The 22,407-nt window shown below is 51.2% G+C and overlaps 1 protein-coding gene across 1 annotated transcript in view; it reads right to left on the reverse strand.

Annotated features, from left to right (window-relative positions):
- LOC145340344 (scavenger receptor cysteine-rich type 1 protein M130-like) overlaps window positions 1-21,814 on the reverse strand; it is a gene marked incomplete at its 5' end in the record, with an annotated part of 26,679 nt that extends 4,865 nt beyond the window's left edge. The window contains 7 exons of the mRNA XM_080184800.1: window positions 146-190; window positions 1,258-1,554; window positions 2,628-2,942; window positions 4,043-4,357; window positions 8,866-9,177; window positions 14,176-14,490; window positions 21,494-21,814. Of these exons, the coding sequence (XP_080040926.1) occupies window positions 146-190; window positions 1,258-1,554; window positions 2,628-2,942; window positions 4,043-4,357; window positions 8,866-9,177; window positions 14,176-14,490; window positions 21,494-21,814 (1,920 nt within the window). The remainder of the gene's footprint in view (window positions 1-145; window positions 191-1,257; window positions 1,555-2,627; window positions 2,943-4,042; window positions 4,358-8,865; window positions 9,178-14,175; window positions 14,491-21,493) is intronic.
- Between the last annotated feature and the right edge of the window lie 593 nt (window positions 21,815-22,407).

The following is a 22,407-nucleotide window of genomic DNA, read 5'->3' on the forward strand; positions in this document are numbered from 1 at the left end:
ACTCTGACCTGGAAGAGCTCTTGGGAACGGTGAACTTTTGGGAGTGTGAGGGGGAGATGTCAGAGGGGAGGGGCTGTTGTGTTGCACTGGGCACTGATGTGAAGGCCCCAGCTAGCAGAATCACTGGCACATTTCTTCCACAAACCTGCATCGCTGAGGCAGCTGCTCTGATTCCACGTCCTGATGCTTCCTGGGAGAAAAAAAACACAAAACATGTTTTTATTGATCCATTCCCAGAATGTGAGCCTCGCTGGCTGGACCCAGCATTTATAACTCATCACCAATTGTCCCTCGAGAAGGTGGTGGGTGAACCACCACCCTGAACCCGCTGCAGTCCTGTGTGGTGTAGGTACACCCACAGTGCTGTTAGGGAGGGAGTTCCAGGATTTTGACCCAGTGACAGTGAAGGAATGGCCGATATATTTCCAAGTCAGGATGGTGTGTGTGGGGCTCGGAGGGGGAGCTTGCAGGTGGTGGTGTTCCCCATGTGTCTGCTGCCCTTGTCCTTCTAGGTGGTAGAGGTGGCGGGTTTGGAAGGTGCTGTGGAAGGAGCCTTGGTGAGTCACTGCAGTGCATCTTGTAGATGGTACACACGGCTGCCTCTGTGTGTCGGTGGTGGAGGGAGTGAATGTTGAGGGTGGGGGTTAGTGTGTCGATCGAGTGGGGGCTGCTTTGTCCTGGATGGTGTCGAGCTTCTCGAGTGTTGTTGGGAGCCGCACTCATCCAGGCAAGTGGAGAGTATTCCATCACACTCCTGACTTGTGTCCTTGTAGATGGTGGACAGGCTTTGGGGGGAGTCAGGAGGTGAGTCACTCTCTGCAGGATTCCCAGTCTCTGACCTACTCTGGGAGCCGCAGTATTTATATGGCTGGGTCTGGTTCAGTTTCAGGTCAATGGTAACCCAGGATATGAGTGAATGGGGTGTCGAAGGGACATTGAGCTGCAGATGGTTAAAGCGAGTTCTTGGGGACTTAAGTCAAGTGCCTACCTCACTGGGTGGGTATTGGCTCGTCACGAAAGCCCAAGTTTTAGTTTTGGTCTACTCCAATTTGAGCCAGAGATGGTCCTGGACTGCAGGGCATATGGGGCAAGAGAGGAAGGATGAGAATTGTAGGGGCTGGAGGAGGTTACAGAGATAGGGAGGGAGGGAGGGAGGGATTTGAACAGGAGGATGAGAGTTGGAGGGAAGGGATAGTTACGGAAGGGATCTCACCCGTCTCTCCCAGCCACATCAGAGTGGGTTCCCGAGACACTCACCTGTGCAGGTAACACCTGCTCGAGGGCAATTCTTCACACTCCAGGGTTTAGCTGAGCACTGATCCAGGAAAGGCTCCGTGCCAACACAACTCAGGTTATCGAGACCAACACCGTATCCGTGGTCGAGGACTCTTGGTGGCAACAGAACCTCTCCGCAGTTTAGCATCCTGCACACCACCCCGGCCTCCCTTTCATCCCATCCGTCACTGCAGATGGAGCTCCAGACACCATCGCGATAGACCTCGACCCTTCCAGAACACATGGTGCTTCTGTCCACCAGCCGCACGGGAATGGGACCTGCCGGCAGAGGATTAGGAGAGGTATTAAAATCAACCAGGATTCCACTCCATGACCAGGGAAGGACGGCGGGGTATGGGTGATGTTTGGGAAGGAGACATGGAGATTATCAGCAAACTTTTATGCTGTCGGGAGTAATACAAGGTGCGGGGAGTGAGGGGGAGAGTGGGATTTGACTGGGTGGGATATTAAAGGGTGGGGGGAGTGAGGGGGAGAGTGGGATTTGACTGGGTGGGATATTAAAGGGTGCGGGGAGTGAGGGGGAGAGTGGGATTAGACTGGGTGGGATATTAAAGGGTGCAGGGAGAGTGGGATTAGACTGGGTGGGGTATTAAAGGGTGCGGGGAGTGAGGGGGAGAGTGGGATTAGACTGGGTGGGATATTAAAGGGTGCGGGGAGTGAGGGGGAGAGTGGGATTAGACTGGGTGGGATATTAAAGGGTGCGGGGAGTGAGGGGGGAGAGTGGGATTAGACTGGGTGGGATATTAAAGGGTGCGGGGAGTGATGGGGGAGAGTGGGATTAGACTGGGTGGGATATTAAAGGGTGCGGGGAGTGATGGGGGAGAGTGGGATTAGACTGGGTGGGATATTAAAGGGTGTGGGGAGTGAGGGGGGAGAGTGGGATTAGACTGGGTGGGATATTAAAGGGTGCGGGGAGTGAGGGGGGAGAGTGGGATTAGACTGGGTGGGATATTAAAGGGTGTGGGGAGTGAGGGGGAGAGTGGGATTAGACTGGGTGGGATATTAAAGGGTGCGGAGAGTGAGGGGGAGAGCGGGATTAGACTGGGTGGGATATTAAAGGGTGCGGGGAGTGAGGGGGAGAGTGGGATTAGACTGGGTGGGATATTAAAGGGTGCGGAGAGTGAGGGGGAGAGCGGGATTAGACTGGGTGGGATATTAAAGGGTGCGGGGAGTGAGGGGGAGAGTGGGATTAGACTGGGTGGGATATTAAAGGGTGTGGGGAGTGAGGGGGGAGAGTGGGATTAGACTGGGTGGGATATTAAAGGGTGCGGGGAGTGAGGGGGAGAGTGGGATTAGACTGGGTGTGAGGGGGTTATTGTGAGACTGCTCACCTGTGCAGGTAACTCCAGCGTCTGTGCATCGGGTACAGTTTTCACAGGCCGGGCGTTTTGCAATGCAGGCGTCCAGAGTGAGCTCTGAGCCGTCACACCGCACCATATCCAGCTTCATCCCACCATTCCCCTGTCCGTAGTAGGCACCCTGCTCTGCCGCAAACGCTGTGCCACAGTTCAGCATCCGGCACACCACCTCTGCATCAGTCAGTTCCCAGTCCTGGTCACACACTGTCCCCCAGGATCCATCACGGTGAACCTCAACTCTGCCCGAGCACACATTGTTCCCGCCCACCAAACGTACCGGCAGCACAGCTGAACATGAGAGAGTGGAGAGAGGAAAATCAATTAGACTGATCCCCAGGATATTTCCCAGGATAAACCCCATGCTGTACCTGTCCTGGGAGTGTTTGATGGGGAACAGTGTAGAGAAAGCTTTACTCTGTATCTAACCCCGTGCTGTACCTGTCCTGGGAGTGTTTGATAGGGGGACAGTGTAGAGGGAGCTTTACTCTGTATCTAACCCCGTGCTGTACCTGTCCTGGGAGTGTTTGATGGGGACAGTGTAGAGGGAGCTTTACTCTGTATCTAACCCCGTGCTGTACCTGTCCTGGGAGTGTTTGATGGGGGGACAGTGTAGAGGGAGCTTTACTCTGTATCTAACCCCGTGCTGTACCTGTCCTGGGAGTGTTTGATGGGGACAGTGTAGAGGGAGCTTTACTCTGTATCTAACCCCGTGCTGTACCTGTCCTGGGAGTGTTTGATGGGGACAGTGTAGAGGGAGCTTTACTCTGTATCTAACCCCGTGCTGTACCTGTCCTGGGAGTGTTTGATGGGGACAGTGTAGAGGGAGCTTTACTCTGTATCTAACCCCGTGCTGTACCTGTCCTGGGAGTGTTTGATGGGGACAGTGTAGAGGGAGCTTTACTCTGTATCTAACCCCGTGCTGTACCTGTCCTGGGAGTGTTTGATGGGGGACAGTGTAGAGGGAGCTTTACTCTGTATCTAACCCCGTGCTGTCCCTGTCCTGGGAGTGTTTGATGGGGGACAGTGTAGAGGGAGCTTTACTCTGTATCTAACCCCGTGCTGTACCTGTCCTGGGAGTGTTTGATGGGGACAGTGTAGAGGGAGCTTTACTCTGTATCTAACCCCGTGCTGTACCTGTCCTGGGAGTGTTTGATGGGGACAGTGTAGAGGGAGCTTTACTCTGTATCTAACCCCGTGCTGTACCTGTCCTGGGAGTGTTTGATGGGGACAGTGTAGAGGGAGCTTTACTCTGTATCTAACCCCGTGCTGTACCTGTCCTGGGAGTGTTTGATGGGGACAGTATAGAGGGAGATTACTCCCTCTCTCGTCTGTGATTACCATATGGATTAAGAGGCCTTGCTGTGCTGTGAATAGCTGACCTCGCTTACCTGAACAGGTGACTCCCACGTCCTGTTTGGAATTGCAGTGGAGCTGGCCCCAGTGACCGGTGGAGCAGAGACCGAGTGTCGCCTCATCACCATCGCACGTCACCTCCTCCAGACCAAACCCGCTGGTTCTGTTGCTGTGGTAGGCGAGTCCCACTGTCTGTCGCGGCTTGTCACAGTTGAGCACCCTGCACACCACGCCAGCAGCTCTTTCGCTCCAGTTTCCGGAGCAGATGGTGCCCCAGACCCCTTGGTGATACACCTCGACTCTCCCAGAACAGGCGTTGTTCCCACCGACCAGGCGTAGCGGGACCGGCCCTGAAACACAGAGCAGGAACGTGAGATTGGAGCAGGAGAGGCCATTCCATAGGGTCACCACCCTCTGAATGAAGAAATCTCTCCTCATCTCAGTCCTAAATGGTCCACCCTGTATCCTGAGACTGTGACTGCTTGATCTGGACCCTCCAGCCAGGGAATGGAACACCCCTGTATCCAGTCTGTTCCCCCTGTCAAAAATTTATACGTTTCAGTCAAATCCCCCTCTCATCCATAAGAGTCATAGAGATTCACAGCATGGAAACAGGCCCTTCAGCCCAAATTGTCCATGCCGCCCCTTTTTTAACCCATATGCTAGTCCCATTTGCGCAAATTTGGCCCCTATCCCTCTATACCATCATACCCATGTAACTGTCTAAACATTTTTAAAAGACAAAATTGTACCTGCCTCTACTACTGCCTCTGGCAGCTTGTTCCAGACACTCACCACCCTCTGTGTGAAAAAATTACACCTCTGGACCCTTTTGTATCTCTCCCCTCTCACCTTAAACCTATACCCTCTAGTTTTAGACTCCCCTACCTTTGGGAAAAGATATTGACTATCTAGCTGATCTGTGCCCCTCATTATTTTATAGACCTCTATAAGATCACCCCTCAGCCTCCTACACTCCAGAGGAAAAAGTCCCAGTCTATCCAGCCTCTCCTTATAACTCAATCCATCAAGTCCCGGTAGCATCCTAGTAAATCTTTTCTGCACTCTTTCTAGTTTAATAATATCCTTTCTATAATAGGGTGACCAGAACTGTACACAGTATTCCAAGTGTGGCCTTACCAATGTCTTGTACAACTTCAACAAGATGTCCCAACTCCTGTATTCAATGTTCTGACCAATGAAACCAAGCATGCCGAATGCCTTCTTCGCCACTCTGTCCACCTGTGACTCCACTTTCAAGGAGCTATGAACATGTACCCCTAGATCTCTTTGTTCTGTAACTCTTCCCAACACCCTACCATTAACTGAGTAAGTCCTGCCCTGGTTCGATCTACCAAAATGCATCACCTCGCATTTATCTAAATTAAACTCCATCTGCCATTTGTCAGCCCACTGGCCCAGTTGATCAAGATCCTGTTGCAATTGGAGATAACTTTCTTCACTGTCCACTCTGCCACCAATCTTGGTGTCATCTGCAAACTTACTAACCAGGCCTCCTATATTCTCATCCAAATCATTAATATAAATGACAAATAACAGTGGGCCCAGCACTGATCCCTGAGGCACACCGCTGGTCACAGGCCTCCAGTTTGAAAACCAACTCTCTACAACCACCCTCTGGCTTCTGTCAAGAAGCCAATTTTGTATCCATTTAGATACCTCACCCTGGATCCTGTGAGATTTAACCTTATGCAACAACCTACCATGTGGTACCTTGTCAAAGGCCTTGCTAAAGTCCATGTAGACAACATTAACTGCACTGCCCTCATCTACCTTCTTGGTTACCCCTTCAAAAAACTCAATCAAATTTGTGAGACATGATTTTCCACTCACAAAACCATGCTGACTGTCCCTAATCAGTCCTTGTGTCTCTAAATACCTGTAGATCCTGTCTCTCAAAATACCTTCTAACAATTTACCCACCACAGATGTGAGGCTCACTGGCCTGTAGTTCCCAGGCTTTTCCCTGCAGCCTTTTTAAACAAAGACACAACATTTTCCTCCCTCCAATCTTCAGGCACCTCACCCGTAACTATTGATGATTCTAGTATCTCTGCTAGGGGACCCGCAATTTCCTCCCTAGCTTCCCACAATGTCCTGGGATACACTTCATCAGGTCCCGGGGATTTATCTACCTTGATGCGCTTTAAGACTTCCAGCATCTCCTTCTCTGTAATACGTACACTCCTCAAGACATCACTAATTATTTCCCCAAGTTCCCTAACATCCATGCTTTTCTCAACAGTAAATACTGATGAGAAATATTTATTTAGGATCTCACCCATCTCTTGTGGATCTGGATATAGGTGACCTTGTTGATCCTTAAGAGGCCCTACTCTCTCCCTTGTTACTCTTTTGCCCTTTATGTATTTGTAGAAACTCTTTGGATTCTCCTTTGCCTTATCTGCCAAAACAATCTCATGTCCCCTTTTTGCCCTCCTGATTTCTCTCTAAACTCTACTCCTACCCCTCCCCGTACCCTTCAAGGGATTCACTTGATCCCAGTTGCCTGTGCATGTCATGTGCCTCTTTCTTCTTCTTGACCCGGGCCTCAATATCCCAAGTCATCCAGGGTTCCCTACTTCTACCAGCCTTGCCCTTCACTCTAAGAGGAATGGGTTTATCCTGAACCCTGATTAACACACTTTTGAAAGCCTCCCACTTACTAGCCGTCCCTTTGCCTTCCCACAGCCTCCCCCAATTAACTTTGCAAAGTTTCTGCCTGATACCATCAAAATTGGCCTTGCCCCAGTTTAGAATCGTAACATTTGGGCCAGACCTATCATTCTCCATAGCTACCTTAAAACTAATGGAGTTATGGTCTTCTAAACTCCAATGAGTGCAGGCCCAGTTGGTCAATCTTTCCTCATACGACAATCCTGCCATCCCAGGAATCAGACTGGTCAACCTTCGCTGTGCTCCCTCTGAGGCATGTATATCCTGTCTTAGATAAGAAGACAGAAACTGCGCACAGTACTCCAGGTGTGGTCTCACCACAGCCCTGTACAGTTGCAGTAAGACCTCCTTGCTCTGGGAGTTTCGAAGAGTGAGAGGTGACTTGATCGAATCCTTTCAAATCTCGATGGGGCGGGTGTGGAGAAGATGGTTCCTCTTGTGGGAGAACCTAGAACCGGGGGATCTGCATTTAAAAAGAAGCAGGTCATCCAATTGGAGTATTGTGTACAGTTTTGGTCTCCTTATCTGAGGAAGGATGTCCTTGCTATAGAGGGAGCACAGTGAAGGTTTACCAGGCTGATTCCTGGGATGGCAGGTCTGTCATATGAGGAGAGACTGAGTGGGTTAGGATTATATTCACTGGAGTTTAGAGTGAGAGGGGATCTGATAGAAACTTATAAAATTCTAACAGGGTTAGACAGGGTAGATTCAGAAAGAATGTTCCCGATGGTGGGGGGAGTCCAGAACTAGGGGTCAGAGTTTGAAGATAAGGGGTAAACCTTTTAGAACTGAGGTAAGGAGAAATTTCTTCACCCAGAGGGTGGGGAATGTGTGGAATTCACTCCCACAGAAAGTAGTTGAGGCCAAAACATTGTGGGATTTCAGAAAGAAATTAGGCATAGCTTTTGGGGTTAAAGGGATCGAGGGATATGGGGGGGAAGGGGGGGGCGGATCAGGATATTGAATTTGATGATCAGCCATGATCAAAATGAACAGTAGAGCAGATTCGAACAGCCGAATGGCCTCCTCCTGTTTCTAGTTTTTCAGTTTCTATTTCAGGTGGAGATGGGAGAAATGTTTTCTCTCGGGTTGGAGAGGGGGAGGTGAGGGTGAGTCTCTGGGACTCTGTCCCTCAGAAGGCGGCAGGAGCAGAGTCTGAATGTTTCTAAGGCAGAGCAGGATAGATTCCCGATTAACGAGGGGGTGAAAGTTTATCAGGGGGTTAGCGGGAATGTGGGGTTGAGATCACATTCCGATCAGTCATGATCTTATTGAGTGGGGGAACATGCTGGAAGAGCTGACTGGTTTTACTCGTGTACTGAATTGGTGTACAAGAGACCACGGAGGGATGGGAACCACTGTGCCTCCTGCCGATGGAGATGTTGAGATTGGACTGCGGTGAGGGGGGTCGGGGGGCAACTCAATGATAGTAAAACGAAGGAGATAATCATCGATTTCATGAAGTGTAACGGAGAACGTGCCCGTCTACATCAATGGGGACAAAGTAGAAAGGATCGAGAGCTTCAAGCTTTTAGGTGTCCAGATCACTAACAACCTGTCCTGGTCCCCCCCATGCCAACACTACAGTTAGGAAAGCCCCATCAACACCTCTACTTTCTCAGAAGACTAAGGAAATTTGGCAGCTACAACTCTCACCAACTTTTACAGATGTACCATAGAAAGCATTCTCTCTGGTTGTATCACAGCTTGGTCTGGGCTCCTGCTCTGCCCAAGACCGCAAGGAACTACAAAAGGGTTGTGATGGATATCCAATCCATCACACAAACCAGCCTCTCATCCATTGACTCTGTCTACACTCCCCGATGTCTCGGCAAAGCAGCCAGCATGACTAAGGACCCCTCGCACCTCGGACATTCTCTCTTCCACCTTCTTCCATTGGGGAAAATATACACAAGTCTGAGGTCCCGTACCGACCGACTCAAGAACAGCTTCTTCCCTGCTACTGTCAGACTTTTGAATGGACCAACCTCGCATTAAGCTGATCTTTCTCTACACCCTCGCTGTGACTGTAACACTGCATTCTGAACTCTCTCGTTTCCTTCTCAACGTGCAGTATGTTTTATCTGTATAACACACAACAAACAATACTCTTCATTGTATCCCAATACAGGTGACAATAATAAATCAACACAACTCTTACCTGAACAGGTGACACTGGCGACCTGTGAGTGTGCACAGCTCTGGCTCCTCCAGGGGTCGGTGAGGCACCAGCTCAGTGAGGCCTCAGTGCCATCGCACTGCACTCCGGTTAGTGCCAGGTCACTCCCCTGGCTCGAGTCCACTCTGCTCACCGCCTCTGCTTGCCCGCAGCCCAGCTCGCGACACACCACATTGCGATCTTGCAAGTCCCAGCCTGTGGCGCAGACCTTGGCCCAGCCCGCCTGGCCATGCCAAACCTCCACATGGCCAGAACACATGTTGCTCCCTTCGCTCAGCCTGACCTGGAAGGGCCCTGCAAAGACAAGGACACGGCTGTAGAACGTCACACACACTCAGATCGAGAGAGAAAGAGACAGCAGCAAGGGCGCTGAGTGAAAGAATAACGTTTTTAGTTGAATTGAGTGTCACAGAAACATAGAAACTGGAAGCAGCAGGAGGCCATTCTGCCCTTCCAGCCTGCTCTGCCATTCATTTTGATCATGGCTGATCATCAAATTCAATATCCTGATCCCCCTCCCCCCCAATATCCCTCGATCCCTTTAACTCCAAAAGCTATGCCTAATTTCTTCTTCAAATTACACAACGTTTTGGCCTCAACTACTTTCTGTGGGAGTGAATTCCACACATTCCCCACCCTCTGGGTGAAGAAATTTCTCCTTACGTCAGTTCTGAAAGGTTTACCCCTTATCCTCAAACTCTGACCCCTAGTTCTGGACTCCCCCCACCATCGGGAACATTCTTTCTGAATCTACCCTGTCTAATCCTGTTAGAATTTTATAAGTTTCTATCAGATCCCCTCTCACTCTAAACTCCAGTGAATATAATCCTAACCCACTCAGTCTCTCCTCATATGACAGACCTGCCATCCCAGGGATCAGCCTGGTAAACCTTCGCTGTGCTCCCTCTATAGCAAGGACATCCTTCCTCAGATAAGGAGACCAAAACTGTACACAATACTCCAGGGGTGGCCTCACCAACACCCTGTACAATTGCAGTAAAACATCCCTATTCCTATACTCAAATCCTCTCGTTATGAAGGCTAACATACCATTTCCCTTCTTTACAGTCTGCTGTACCTGCGCGCTTACTTTCAGCGACTGATGCTCGAGGACTCCAAGGTCTCACTGAGTATCCAGTTACACCCTCTCAATTTAACCCATTCAGATAACAATCTGCCTTCCTATTATTGCTATCACAGTGGATAACCTCACATTTATCCACATTATACTGCATCTACCATACAGATACCCACACACACAGCCTGTCTAAATCACACTGAACCATCTCTGCATCCTCCTCACAGCTCACCCAACTTTGTATCATCTGCAAATTTGGAGATAATACATTCTGTTCCCTCTTCCTAATCATTAATATATAATGTGAACAGTTGGGGTCTGAGCACAGATCCCTGTGGAATCCCACTCGTCACTGACTGCCAATCTGAAAAAGACCCATTTATGCCAACTCTTTGCTTCCTATCTGCTAACCAGCTTTCTATCCAACTCAAGACATTATCCACAATCCCATGTGCTCTAACTTTACACTGTTATGTGAGACCATGTCAAAATTCACATCCCATTATGGTAAAGGGATCACAAAGGGATGGATAAAAGCAAATTACTGCAGATGCTGGAATCTGAAACCAAAAGAGAAAATGCCGGAAAATCTCAGCCGGTCTGGCAGCGTCTGTAAGGAGAGAAATGAGCTGATGTTTCAAGTCCAGATGACCCTTTGTCAAAGCTAAAAGGTATAGAAAGTGGGAGATATTTATATTGCAGGGGGAATGGAAGATGAATTATAGCCATAATACCCAGGGGAAAAGCTGCTAATGGCAGTCCATAGAGAGAATAAAGAGTGTAAATGGCCAAATGGCAGAGAAGCTGGAATCAGAGGGTAAACTGTGACAGATGAAGATGTGGTGGGGGCGGGGGGAATGGGTGGGAGAGAAGTAAAATTTAGAAAAAGGGGGAAAGGGGAAGCAAAGGGGAGAAAAAGTAAGGAAAGGGGGGATAAAGTAGGGGGAAACAGTGGTGGGGAAGAACAAGGAAAGGCACTAATCAGATGCGTAACATTTGTATAGAGTGTCCAGGTAGTGCCATTAGGTGTGTGCCCCACATAGACTGATACCATTAAACACAGATGGAAGATTGGCGAGCAAACAGGGAACTGAAAGTGGTGATTGGGTACCATAACAGAAACCCCAAAATATTTCATGAAGTCCAACTAGGCATTTATGTGAGGATAAGGTGTTTCACTCCACGTATGATTCTGTCAACACACAAAGAAGCTTTTATCAAAACAAACTTTACTGAACAACAGTTTAACATAACAAATGAATTCACTTAACTTTTCTCTAGTGAAATACTTGCGCATGACAAGATACAGTTCTTAACTGCTAACCTATTCCCATGAGTTCCAAATTGAGCAATATTCCTCTTACAGACTTAAACTCCTCCTCAAACCTGGTTAGGATCACACAGGGTTATGTGATTATACTTGTTAACAGTTTTAGAGCCTTTTGAACACCACTGGAAAGAGAGACAGAGACACACTGGTCTTTTGATACTCAAGCAGCAGTCTCCAGAGAGAGAAAGACACCTCTTGCTTCTTTTAGGACCAAACAGAAACTGACTGTTTTAAAATCAAAGAGAAACTGTGTGTGATTTGCCTGTGAGCTTAGCTCCTCCCATTCACATGATCTGTCAATCAACTGAATCAATACTCTACTCTGGAACCCCAGGGTTGGGGGGGGACCAAAATGACACATTAATGCAGATTAAAATAAACACATCCCGAGATAAAATCAAACATTAGCCTGCATTCTCAGCATGTGAGCCGCGTGCTGCTGACACACCAGCACCATGTGAGATAGACCTGAACTTTAAACATACCCCTTACAAGAAACAGGATATAAAGACATTTCTTAAAGGCTCAGTATCATCACAGTTGACATAAATGAGTCTTTTTTCTGGTTGTCAGGATGTGATAAGTGGTGTGTCGCAGAGACGAGCAATGGGCCATCAACTCATTACGATTGATATAAATCAATGATGGGAGAAAATGTTGGCTGTAAAACATGCCAGTGACACAATGAAAGGTAGGGCAGTAAGATGTGAGGAGGACATACGGAGGCTGTAAAAGGATATCGATAGGTTACGTGAGTGAGTAAAGATCTGGTGAATGGAGTACAATGTGGGAAAATGTGAAATTGTCAGTTTTGGGCTGAAGAATAAATAGGAAGATTATTATCTAAATGGTGAGAGATTACAGAGCCCTGAGGGGTAGAGGGATCTGGGTGTCCTAGTGAATGAATCACAGGGTACAGTTACAGCAAGTAATTTGGAAAGTGAATCGAATGTTATTGTTTATTGTGAGGGGATTTGATTACAGAAGCAGGGAGGTTATGCTTCAGTTGTACAGGGTGTTGGTGAGACCACATCTGGAGTGCTGTGGACAGTACTGGTCTCCTTATTTAAGGACAGATGAAAATATGTTGTAACCAGTTCAGAGAAGGTTTTCCAGACTAATCCCAGGAATGGGCAGGTTGTCTGATGATGAAAGGTTGGGAGAGGCTGGGCTTGTATCCGCTGGAGTTTAGAAGAGGAAGAGGTGACTCGATCCAAACCTTTCAGATCCTGAGGGGGTCTCGAGTGGGTGGGCGTGGAGAGGATGTTTCCTCTTGTGGGAGAATCTAGAACTGGGGGAGGGGGTGGGGGGGGGTCACTGTTTAAAAATAAGGGGCGGCCCATTTCAGATGGAGATGGGAGAAATGTTTTCTCCGAGGGGAGGTGAGGGTGAGTCTCTGGGACTGTCTCCCTCAGGAGGCGGTGGGAGCAGAGTCTGAATGTTTCTAAGGCAGAGCGGGATAGATTCCCGATTAACGAGGGGGTGAGAGGTTATCGGGGGGTCAGCGGGAATGTGGGGTTGAGGTCACATTCAGATCAGCTGTGATTGTATCGAACGAGGGACAGGCTCGAGGGGCCGAGTGGCCTCCTCCTGCTGTGTATTCCATAGAGGAGTGTGAAGTGATGCATTTTGGTGGGAAGAACGTGGAGAGATAACACAAAATAAGGGGTAAAATCCGTAAAGGGGTGCAGGAGCAGAGGCTGCTGGGTGTATGTGTGGATTGAAGGTTACAGGACAGCTGGAGACAGCAGTCAATAAAGCAGGGTGTATTCTGGGCTGTATTAATAGGGGCACAGAGTGCAGGAGCAAGAAGGTTATACTGAACTTATCCAGACACTAGTTAGACCACAGCTGGAATATTGTGTACAGTTCTGGGTACCACTCTATAGGAAGGATGTGAATGGGTGGGAGACAGAGCAGGAGAGGTTTACAAGAATGGTTCCAGGGATGAGAAACTTCAGTGATGAGGATAGATTGGAGAGGTTGGGACACTCACACACACAGATACTCTCTCTCTCACTCTACACTTACACACACACACACACACCACACACCCTCATACACACACACACACACACACACACTCTCACACATGTACATACACTCACATACATACACATTCTCTCAAACACATGCACTCATGCACATATATGTGTACACACATGAACACGTACACAAACAGATGCAGGCATACATTCACACATGCACTGGCAAGCATTCATGAACACACATATGTGGACAAATATGCATGCACACATACATACACAAGCACAGATTCATGGATGCACGCACAGATACATGCACACAGAGACACACACACACAGACACACACACACAGACACACACACACAGAGACACACACACAGAGAGACACACACACAGACACACACACACACACAGACACACACACACACACACAGAAACACACACACACACAAAGAGACACACACACACAGACACACACACAGACACACACACACAGAGACACACACACACAGACACACACAGACACACACACACACACAGACACACACACACACACACACAGAAACACACACACACACAAAGAGACACACACACACACAAAGAGACACACACACACAGACACACACACAGAGACACACACAGAGACACACACAGAGACACACACACAGAGACACACACACAGACACACACACACAGACACACACACACACAGAAACACACACACAGAGACACACACACACAGAGACACACACACACACACAGACACACACACACACACAGACACACACACAGACACACACACACACACACACAGAAACACACACACACACAAAGAGACACACATGTATTTAGATGGAGACATCTTTTCTCAGTTCCCTGAAGTGTAAAGTTTGAATACCTGTACAGTTGACTGCAACGTCCAGACTGTGGTTACAGCCACTCCTGCCCCATGGCTTGGCAGAGCAGTGTTCCAGCCTGCGCTCACTCCCCCAGCACTTCAGTCCCCCCAGCCAGATCTGGCCACTCCCCTCCCCAGGGGAGGTCTCTGCCCCTGGCTGTCCCACTGACCCGCAGCCCAGCATCCGGCACACCACTGTGGCCTCCTTGGTGCCCCAGCCCTCGCTGCAGACAGTGCCCCACGTGCCATTATGGTTCACTTCGAGCCTCCCGGAGCATGAGTCCCTCCCGTCGACCAGGCGTACGGGCACCTGCCCTGAAACAGAGAGATACAAACAGACGGATTAGAAACACCCAGCTTCATACCATAAAATAGGCCATTTGGCACACTGTGTCCGAGTCAAGCACCTATCTATCGGACTCCCATTCCTCAACACTTGTTCCGTTGCCTTGGATGCTATGGCACTTCAACTGCTCATTATTGTGAAGCTGAGTTTGTGAAATGTGGTCCCTTTAAAAGCTGGCTTGGATATTTAAAATGCAGGCACACTGTGTACACAGATTGCAACATTTGTAACCAGCACCAAGCATCAGGGTTGCCTTGGTAACAGGCTTTTGAATTCAGCAGCCTATCAGTTTGAAGAAGACACTCAGCTACTAGAACCCTATCAAATTTGAATTTGTTGCTGTTGACCAATCCTGGTGCAGGAAAATTAATAAGTCATCGGAGTGATAAAGAGGAACTCAACTACCTGCCTGGAGTTCTACTGAAGGGGCTGCCATCTCTCAACACCGAGAGAGGGAACAGCAGCTCCCTTCCAGCTAAAACATATTTCTTAAAAGAACTCTCCATCTATCTAAAAAAATTACCAAATCAGAGAGAGATTACAGACAGCAGAATTGCCAGAAGAACTTGAAAGGTTTTTCCAAATTTACAAACCTGTTTGTATATTTGCGAGAGTGACTAGATTCTAATTTTTTTTGGTAATGAATGCACCTTGTATTTACTTGAACACCTTTCCAATAGTCTCTAATTTTAATCGATATGTTACTTGTTTAGTTAAAGTTCCCGGTTGGTTAAAAGAATAATTTGTTAATTATTCACTCAAAGCATATGTCAGATCTTTCTGTTAATGACTCTCTAAACATTAATGAAGAACAGTTCATGCCTTCCTAACACTTTTATCAGATTATGAAGCCAGGTATTCTTCTCTGGGGGCTTCCGCATGGCTTCCCAAAAGGGGATCAACCTCCGCATCATAACACTCATCTAAATGCTTCTTAATTGTTATAAAAGTTCCTGGCTTTTAGAGCTTTTCTTCAGAGACTAAGCATTAAGATGGCTTTCGCATGAGGGAGTTTTCTTCTTAACTAGGGCTCAGGTAGTACCAGGACGCATGGAGACAATATTCTGCTTAAAGATATTCCTTTGTTTCCCAGGCCTGATCCAATGCAGCGAAGGAGGGTGATTTTGAAGGACATCCAAAAACACTCTAAAATTACATCATAGAAACCCTACAGTGCAGAAAGAGGCCATTCAACCAATCGAGTCTGCGCTGATCACAATCCTACCCAGGCCCAATCCCCATAACCCCATGTATTTACCCTAGGCATTAAGGGGTACTTTAGCATTGCCAATCCATGAGCCCGCAAGTCTTTTGGACAGTGGGAGGAAACGGGAGCATCCAGAGGAAACCCATACAGACACGGGGAGGACGTGCAGACTCCACACAGATAGTGGCCCAAGCGGGAATCGAACCCGGGTCCCTGGCGCTGTGAGACTGCAGCGCTAACCCACTGTGTCACCGTGCCCCCGGGAATCGAACACGGGTCCCTGGCGCTGTGAGACAGCAGCGCTAACCCACTGTGTCACGTGTCCCCAGGAATCGAACCCGGGTCCCTGGCGCTGTGAGACAGCAGCGCTAACCCACTGTGTCACCATGCCCCCGGGAATCGAACCCGGGTCCCTGGCGCTGTGAGACAGCAGTGCTAACCCACTGTGTCACCGTGTCCCCGGGAATCGAACCTGGGTCCCTGGCGCTGTGAGACAGCAGCGCTAACCCACTGTGTCACCGTGCCCCCGGGAATTGAACCCAGGTCCCTGGCGCTGTGAGACAGCAGCGCTAACCCACTGTGTCACCGTGCCCCCCGGGAATCGAACCCGGGTCCCTGGCGCTGTGAGACAGCAGCGCTAACCCACTGTGTCACCGTGCCCCCGGGAATCGAACCCGGGTCCCTGGCGCTGTGAGACAGCAGTGCTAACCCACTGTGTCACCGTGCCCCCGGGAATCAAACCCGGGTCCCTGGCGCTGTGAGACAGCAGTGTTAACCCACTGTGTCACCGTGCCCCCGGGAATCGAACCCGGGTCCCTGGCGCTGTGAGACAGCAGTGTTAACCCACTGTGTCACCGTGCCCCCGGGAATTGAACCCGGGTCCCTGGCGCTGTGAGACAGCAGCACTAACCCACTGTCACTGTGCCCCCGGGAATCAAACCCGGGTCCCTGGCACTGTGAGACAGCAGCGCTAACCCACTGTCACTGTGCCCCCGGGAATCGAACCCGGGTCCCTGGCGCTGTGAGACAGCAGCGCTAACCCACTGTGTCACCGTGCCCCCCCGGGAATCGAACCCGGGTCCCTGGCTCTGTGAGACAGCAGCGCTAACCCACTGTCACTGTGCCCCTGGGAATCGAACCCGGGCCCCTGGCGCTGTGAGACAGCAGTGTTAACCCACTGTGTCACCGTGCCCCCGGGAATCGAACCCGGGTCCCTGGCGCTGTGAGACAGCAGTGCTAACCCACTGTGTCACCGTGCCCCCGGGAATCGAACCCGGGTCCCTGGCGCTGTGAGACAGCAGTGTTAACCCACTGTGTCACCGTGCCCCCGGGAATCGAACCCGGGTCCCTGGCGCTGTGAGACAGCAGCGTTAACCCACTGTGTCACCGTGCCCCCGGGAATCGAACCCGGGTCCCTGGCGCTGTGAGACAGCAGTGTTAACCCACTGTGTCACCGTGCCCCTGGGAATCGAACCCGAGTCCCTGGCGCTGTGAGACAGCAGCGCTAACCCACTGTGTCACCGTGTCCCCGGGAATCGAACCCGGGTCCCTGGCGCTGTGAAACAGCAGTGCTAACCCACTGTGTCACCGTACCCCTGGGAATCGAACCCGGGTCCCTGGCGCTGTGAGACAGCAGCGCTAACCCACTGTGTCACCGTACCCCCGGGAATCGAACCCGGGTCCCTGGCGCTGTGAGGCAGCAGCGCTAACCCACTGTGTCACCGTGCCCCCGGGAATCGAACCCGGGTCCCTGGCTCTGTGAGACAGCAGAGCTAACCCACTGTGTCACCGTGCCCCCGGGAATCGAACCCGAGTCCCTGGCGCTGTGAGACAGCAGCGCTAACCCACTGTGTCACCGTGCCCCCGGGAATCGAACCCGGGTCCCTGGTGCTGTGAGACAGCAGTGCTAACCCACTGTGTCACCGTGCCCCCGGGAATCGAACCCGGGTCCCTGGTGCTGTGAGACAGCAGCGCTAACCCACTGTGTCACCGTGCCCCCGGGAATCGAACCCGGGTCCCTGGTGCTGTGAGACAGCAGCGCTAACCCACTGTGTCACCGTGCCCCCGGGAATCGAACCCGGGTCCCTGGCGCTGTGAGACAGCAGTGTTAACCCACTGTGTCACCGTGCCCCCGGGAATCGAACCCGGGTCCCTGGCGCTGTGAGACAGCAGTGCTAACCCACTGTGTCACCGTGTCCCTGGGAATCGAACCCGGGTCCCTGGCGCTGTGAGACAGCAGCGCTAACCCACTGTGTCACCGTGCCCCCGGGAATCGAACCCGGGTCCCTGGCGCTGTGAGACAGCAGTGTTAACCCACTGTGTCACCGTGCCCCTGGGAATCAAACCCGGGTCCCTGGCGCTGTGAGACAGCAGTGTTAACCCACTGTGTCACCGTGTCCCCGGGAATCGAACCCGGGTCCCTGGCGCTGTGAGACAGCAGCGTTAACCCACTGTGTCACCGTGTCCCCGGGAATCGAACCCGGGTCCCTGGCGCTGTGAGGCAGCAGCACTAACCCACTGTGTCACCGTGTCCCCGGGAATCGAACCCGGGTCCCTGGCGCTGTGAGGCAGCAGCACTAACCCACTGTGTCACCGTGTCCCCTGGGAATCAAACCCGGGTCCCTGGCGCTGTGAGACAGCAGCACTAACCCACTGTGTCACCGTGCCCCCGGGAATCGAACCCGGGTCCCTGGCGCTGTGAGGCAGCAGCACTAACCCACTGTGTCACCGTGTCCCCTGGGAATCAAACCCGGGTCCCTGGCGCTGTGAGACAGCAGCACTAACCCACTGTGTCACCGTGCCCCTGGGAATCGAACCCGGGTCCCTGGCGCTGTGAGACAGCAGTGTTAACCCACTGTGTCACCGTGCCCCCGGGAATCGAACCCGGGTCCCTGGCGCTGTGAGACAGCAGCGCTAACCCACTGTGTCACCGTGTCCCCTGGGAATCAAACCCGGGTCCCTGGCTCTGTGAGACAGCAGCACTAACCCACTGTGTCACCGTGCCCCTGGGAATCAAACCCGGGTCCCTGGCGCTGTGAGACAGCAGCGCTAACCCACTGTGTCACCGTGCCCCCGGGGAATCGAACCCGGGTCCCTGGCGCTGTGAGACAGCAGAGCTAACCCACTGTGTCACCGTGCCCCTGGGAATCGAACCCGGGTCCCTGGCGCTGTGAGACAGCAGCGCTAACCCACTGTGTCACCGTGCCCCCGGGGAATCGAACCCGGGTCCCTGGCGCTGTGAGACAGCAGCGCTAACCCACTGTGTCACCGTGCCCCCGGGAATTGAACCCAGGTCCCTGGCGCTGTGAGACAGCAGTGTTAACCCACTGTGTCACCGTGCCCCCGGGGAATCGAACCCGGGTCCCTGGCGCTGTGAGACAGCAGTGTTAACCCACTGTGTCACCGTGCCCCCGGGGAATCGAACCCGGGTCCCTGGCGCTGTGAGACAGCAGTGCTAACCCACTGTGTCACCGTGCCCCCGGGAATCGAACCCGGGTCCCTGGCGCTGTGAGACAGCAGCGCTAACCCACTGTGTCACCGTGCCCCCGGGAATCGAACCCGGGTCCCTGGCTCTGTGAGACAGCAGTGTTAACCCACTGTGTCACCGTGCCCCCCCGGGAATCGAACCCGGGTCCCTGGCGCTGTGAGACAGCAGTGTTAACCCACTGTGTCACCGTGCCCCCGGGGAATCAAACCCGGGTCCCTGGCTCTGTGAGACAGCAGTGTTAACCCACTGTGTCACCGTGCCCCCGGGGAATCAAACCCGGGTCCCTGGCGCTGTGAGACAGCAGCACTAACCCACTGTGTCACCGTGCCCCCGGGAATCGAACCCGGGTCCCTGGCGCTGTGAGACAGCAGCGCTAACCCACTGTGTCACCGTGCCCCCGGGAATCGAACCCGGGTCCCTGGCGCTGTGAGACAGCAGCACTAACCCACTGTGTCACCGTGCCCCCCCCCGACACTCTCAGTATTAGAATTATACAATTTTCACACCCCCAGCAGGGCGTGAGTGAATCATTATTAGTATGGATTATAAACCATGGCAACAATATTTACTCTGACAGCATGGAATTACATGGCTTCATGGATTTTGAAAGCTTTTCCCATATTCTCCGACTAACTCCTTATCGGGAAACTATATGTGCTACTCATTAACTTGTCAGGGATTGTTCAGACTATCTGCAGTCCACATGACAGGAGCTGCACTCCGAAGGCGTTTTGTTCCAAAGAATGTGGTTCTTCTTACTTGACTAAGGCCCATCGTGCCTTAGAACATTCTGCCATTGACCAAGATATATGCAGAATATTCAGAAATACATGTCGAAATTCTCTAACAGTGGTTAAATGTGTTCCTATGCAAACAGTACCCTTGTAAGATATACTCCAGACACTTTGTGACTTCACTCGAAATTAATCTCCGATTTGTTAGTCTTTTAGTTCCAGGTTACTCTCAGCTCCTTCTACCACCGCCTCTTTCACCCTTTCAGGCAGTGAGTTCCTTACCTTAAACCTCCGCCCCCTGGTTCCTGACCCCTCTACCTATCTGCACACCTCAATCAGGTTCCCTCTTCAGCCTTCTCTGCTCTTTAGGGAAACAACCCCAGTCTAACCAGCCTCTCCCTGTCACTGAAATGCTCCATCCCAGTGAATCTCCTCTGCACCCCCTCCAGAGCAATCACATCCTTCCTATAATGTGGCGACCAGAACTGCACACAGTGCTCCAGTGTTTTATACAGCTCCATCATAACCTCCCCGCTCTTATATTCTATATCTCAGCTAATAAAGGCAAATATCCTCATGTGCCTTCTTAACCATCGTATCTAACTGTCCTGCTGCCTCAGGGATCTCTGGACACACACCCCAAGCTCCCTCTGTCCTCTGTACTTCCGAGGGATAGGAGAAGGAGGCCACTCGGCCCCTCAGTCAGGTTCCGCCATTCCAGAACAGCTTGATTGTGACCTCGACTCCACATTCCCGCTGAACGCCTGAGAACCTCTCACCCCCTCGTTAATCGGGAATCTATCCCATTCTGCCTTAGAAACATTCAGACTCTGCTCCCACTGCCTCCTGAGGGAGACAGTCCCAGAGACTCACCCTCACCTCCCCTCGGAGAAAACATTTCTCCCATCTCCATCTGAAATGGGCCTTATTTTTAAACAGTGACACCCCCCCCCCCACCCCCTCCCCCAGTTCTAGATTCTCCCACAAGAGGAAACATCCTCTCCACGCCCACCCACTCGAGACCCCCTCAGGATCTGAAAGGTTTGGATCGAGTCGCCTCTTCCTCTTCTAAACTCCAGCGGATACAAGCCCAGCCTCTCCCAACCTTTCATCATCAGACAACCTGCCCATTCCTGGGATTAGTCTGGAAAACCTTCTCTCAACTGGTTACAACATATTTTCATCTGTCCTTAAATAAGGAGACCAATACTGTCCACAGCACTCCAGATGTGGTCTCACCAACACCCTGTACAACTGAAGCATAACCTCCCTGCTTCTGTAATCAAATCCCCTCACAATAAACAATAACATTCGATTCACTTTCCAAATTACTTGCTGTAATTGTACACTAGTCTTTTGTGATTCATGCACTAGGACGCCCAGATCCCTCAGGAACAGATGGAGGCCATTCAGCCCCTCAAGTCTGTTATACGGGGAAATGGAAATGCCGCGGCAATTTCTCAGTGAGAGTGCCCGAGGCTCTGAGTAGCCTCAGCTGTTTCTGCGGGATCTTTGTGAGGGAGCTGTGCAGCTGGGAGATTTACCTGAGCAGTTGATACCCAGGTCCTGGCTGTGATTGCAGATGTTCACTCCCCATGGGCTGCTGGTGCAGTGAAACAGGCCAGGCTCTGAACCATCACATGTCACGTTGGCCAGCCCAATGACTCCAGAACCCTCCCCGTACAGCGCTGCTCCCACGGCTGCCCCACCCTCTTCTCCGCAGTTCAACATCTTGCACACCACATTGGCCACCGCTTCAGGCTGCTGCTCGCTGGCACAGACAGTGCCCCAGACACCATCACGGAGAACCTCAACCCGGCCAGAGCAGACGTCACTCCCGTTCACCAGACGCACTGGCACCGGACCTGGATCAGAGACACAAGGGCGTGGTTACACCGGGCTAGCATCGCTGGGAGTTCCACCACCACACACACCCCAACATAACACACACAGACACACCCCAACATAACACACACAGACACACACCAACATAACACACACAGACACACACCAACATAACACACAGACACACCCCAACATAACACACACAGACACACACCAACATAACACACACAGACACACACCAACATAACACACACAGACACACCCCAACATAACACACACAGACACACCCCAACATAACACACACAGACACACACCAACATAACACACACAGACACACACCAACATAACACACACAGACACACCCCAACATAACACACACAGACACACCCCAACATAACACACACAGACACACACCAACATAACACACACAGACACACACCAACATAACACACACAGACACACACCAACATAACACACACAGACACACCCCAACATAACACACACAGACACACACCAACATAACACACACAGACACACACCAACATAACACACACAGACACACACCAACATAACACACACAGACACACACCAACATAACACACACAGACACACC

The sequence above is a fragment of the Carcharhinus amblyrhynchos genome, unplaced genomic scaffold (genome assembly GCF_965287045.1).
Source record: "Carcharhinus amblyrhynchos unplaced genomic scaffold, sCarAmb.v2.hapA scaffold_946, whole genome shotgun sequence".
In the NCBI taxonomy this organism is placed as follows: domain Eukaryota; kingdom Metazoa; phylum Chordata; class Chondrichthyes; order Carcharhiniformes; family Carcharhinidae; genus Carcharhinus; species Carcharhinus amblyrhynchos.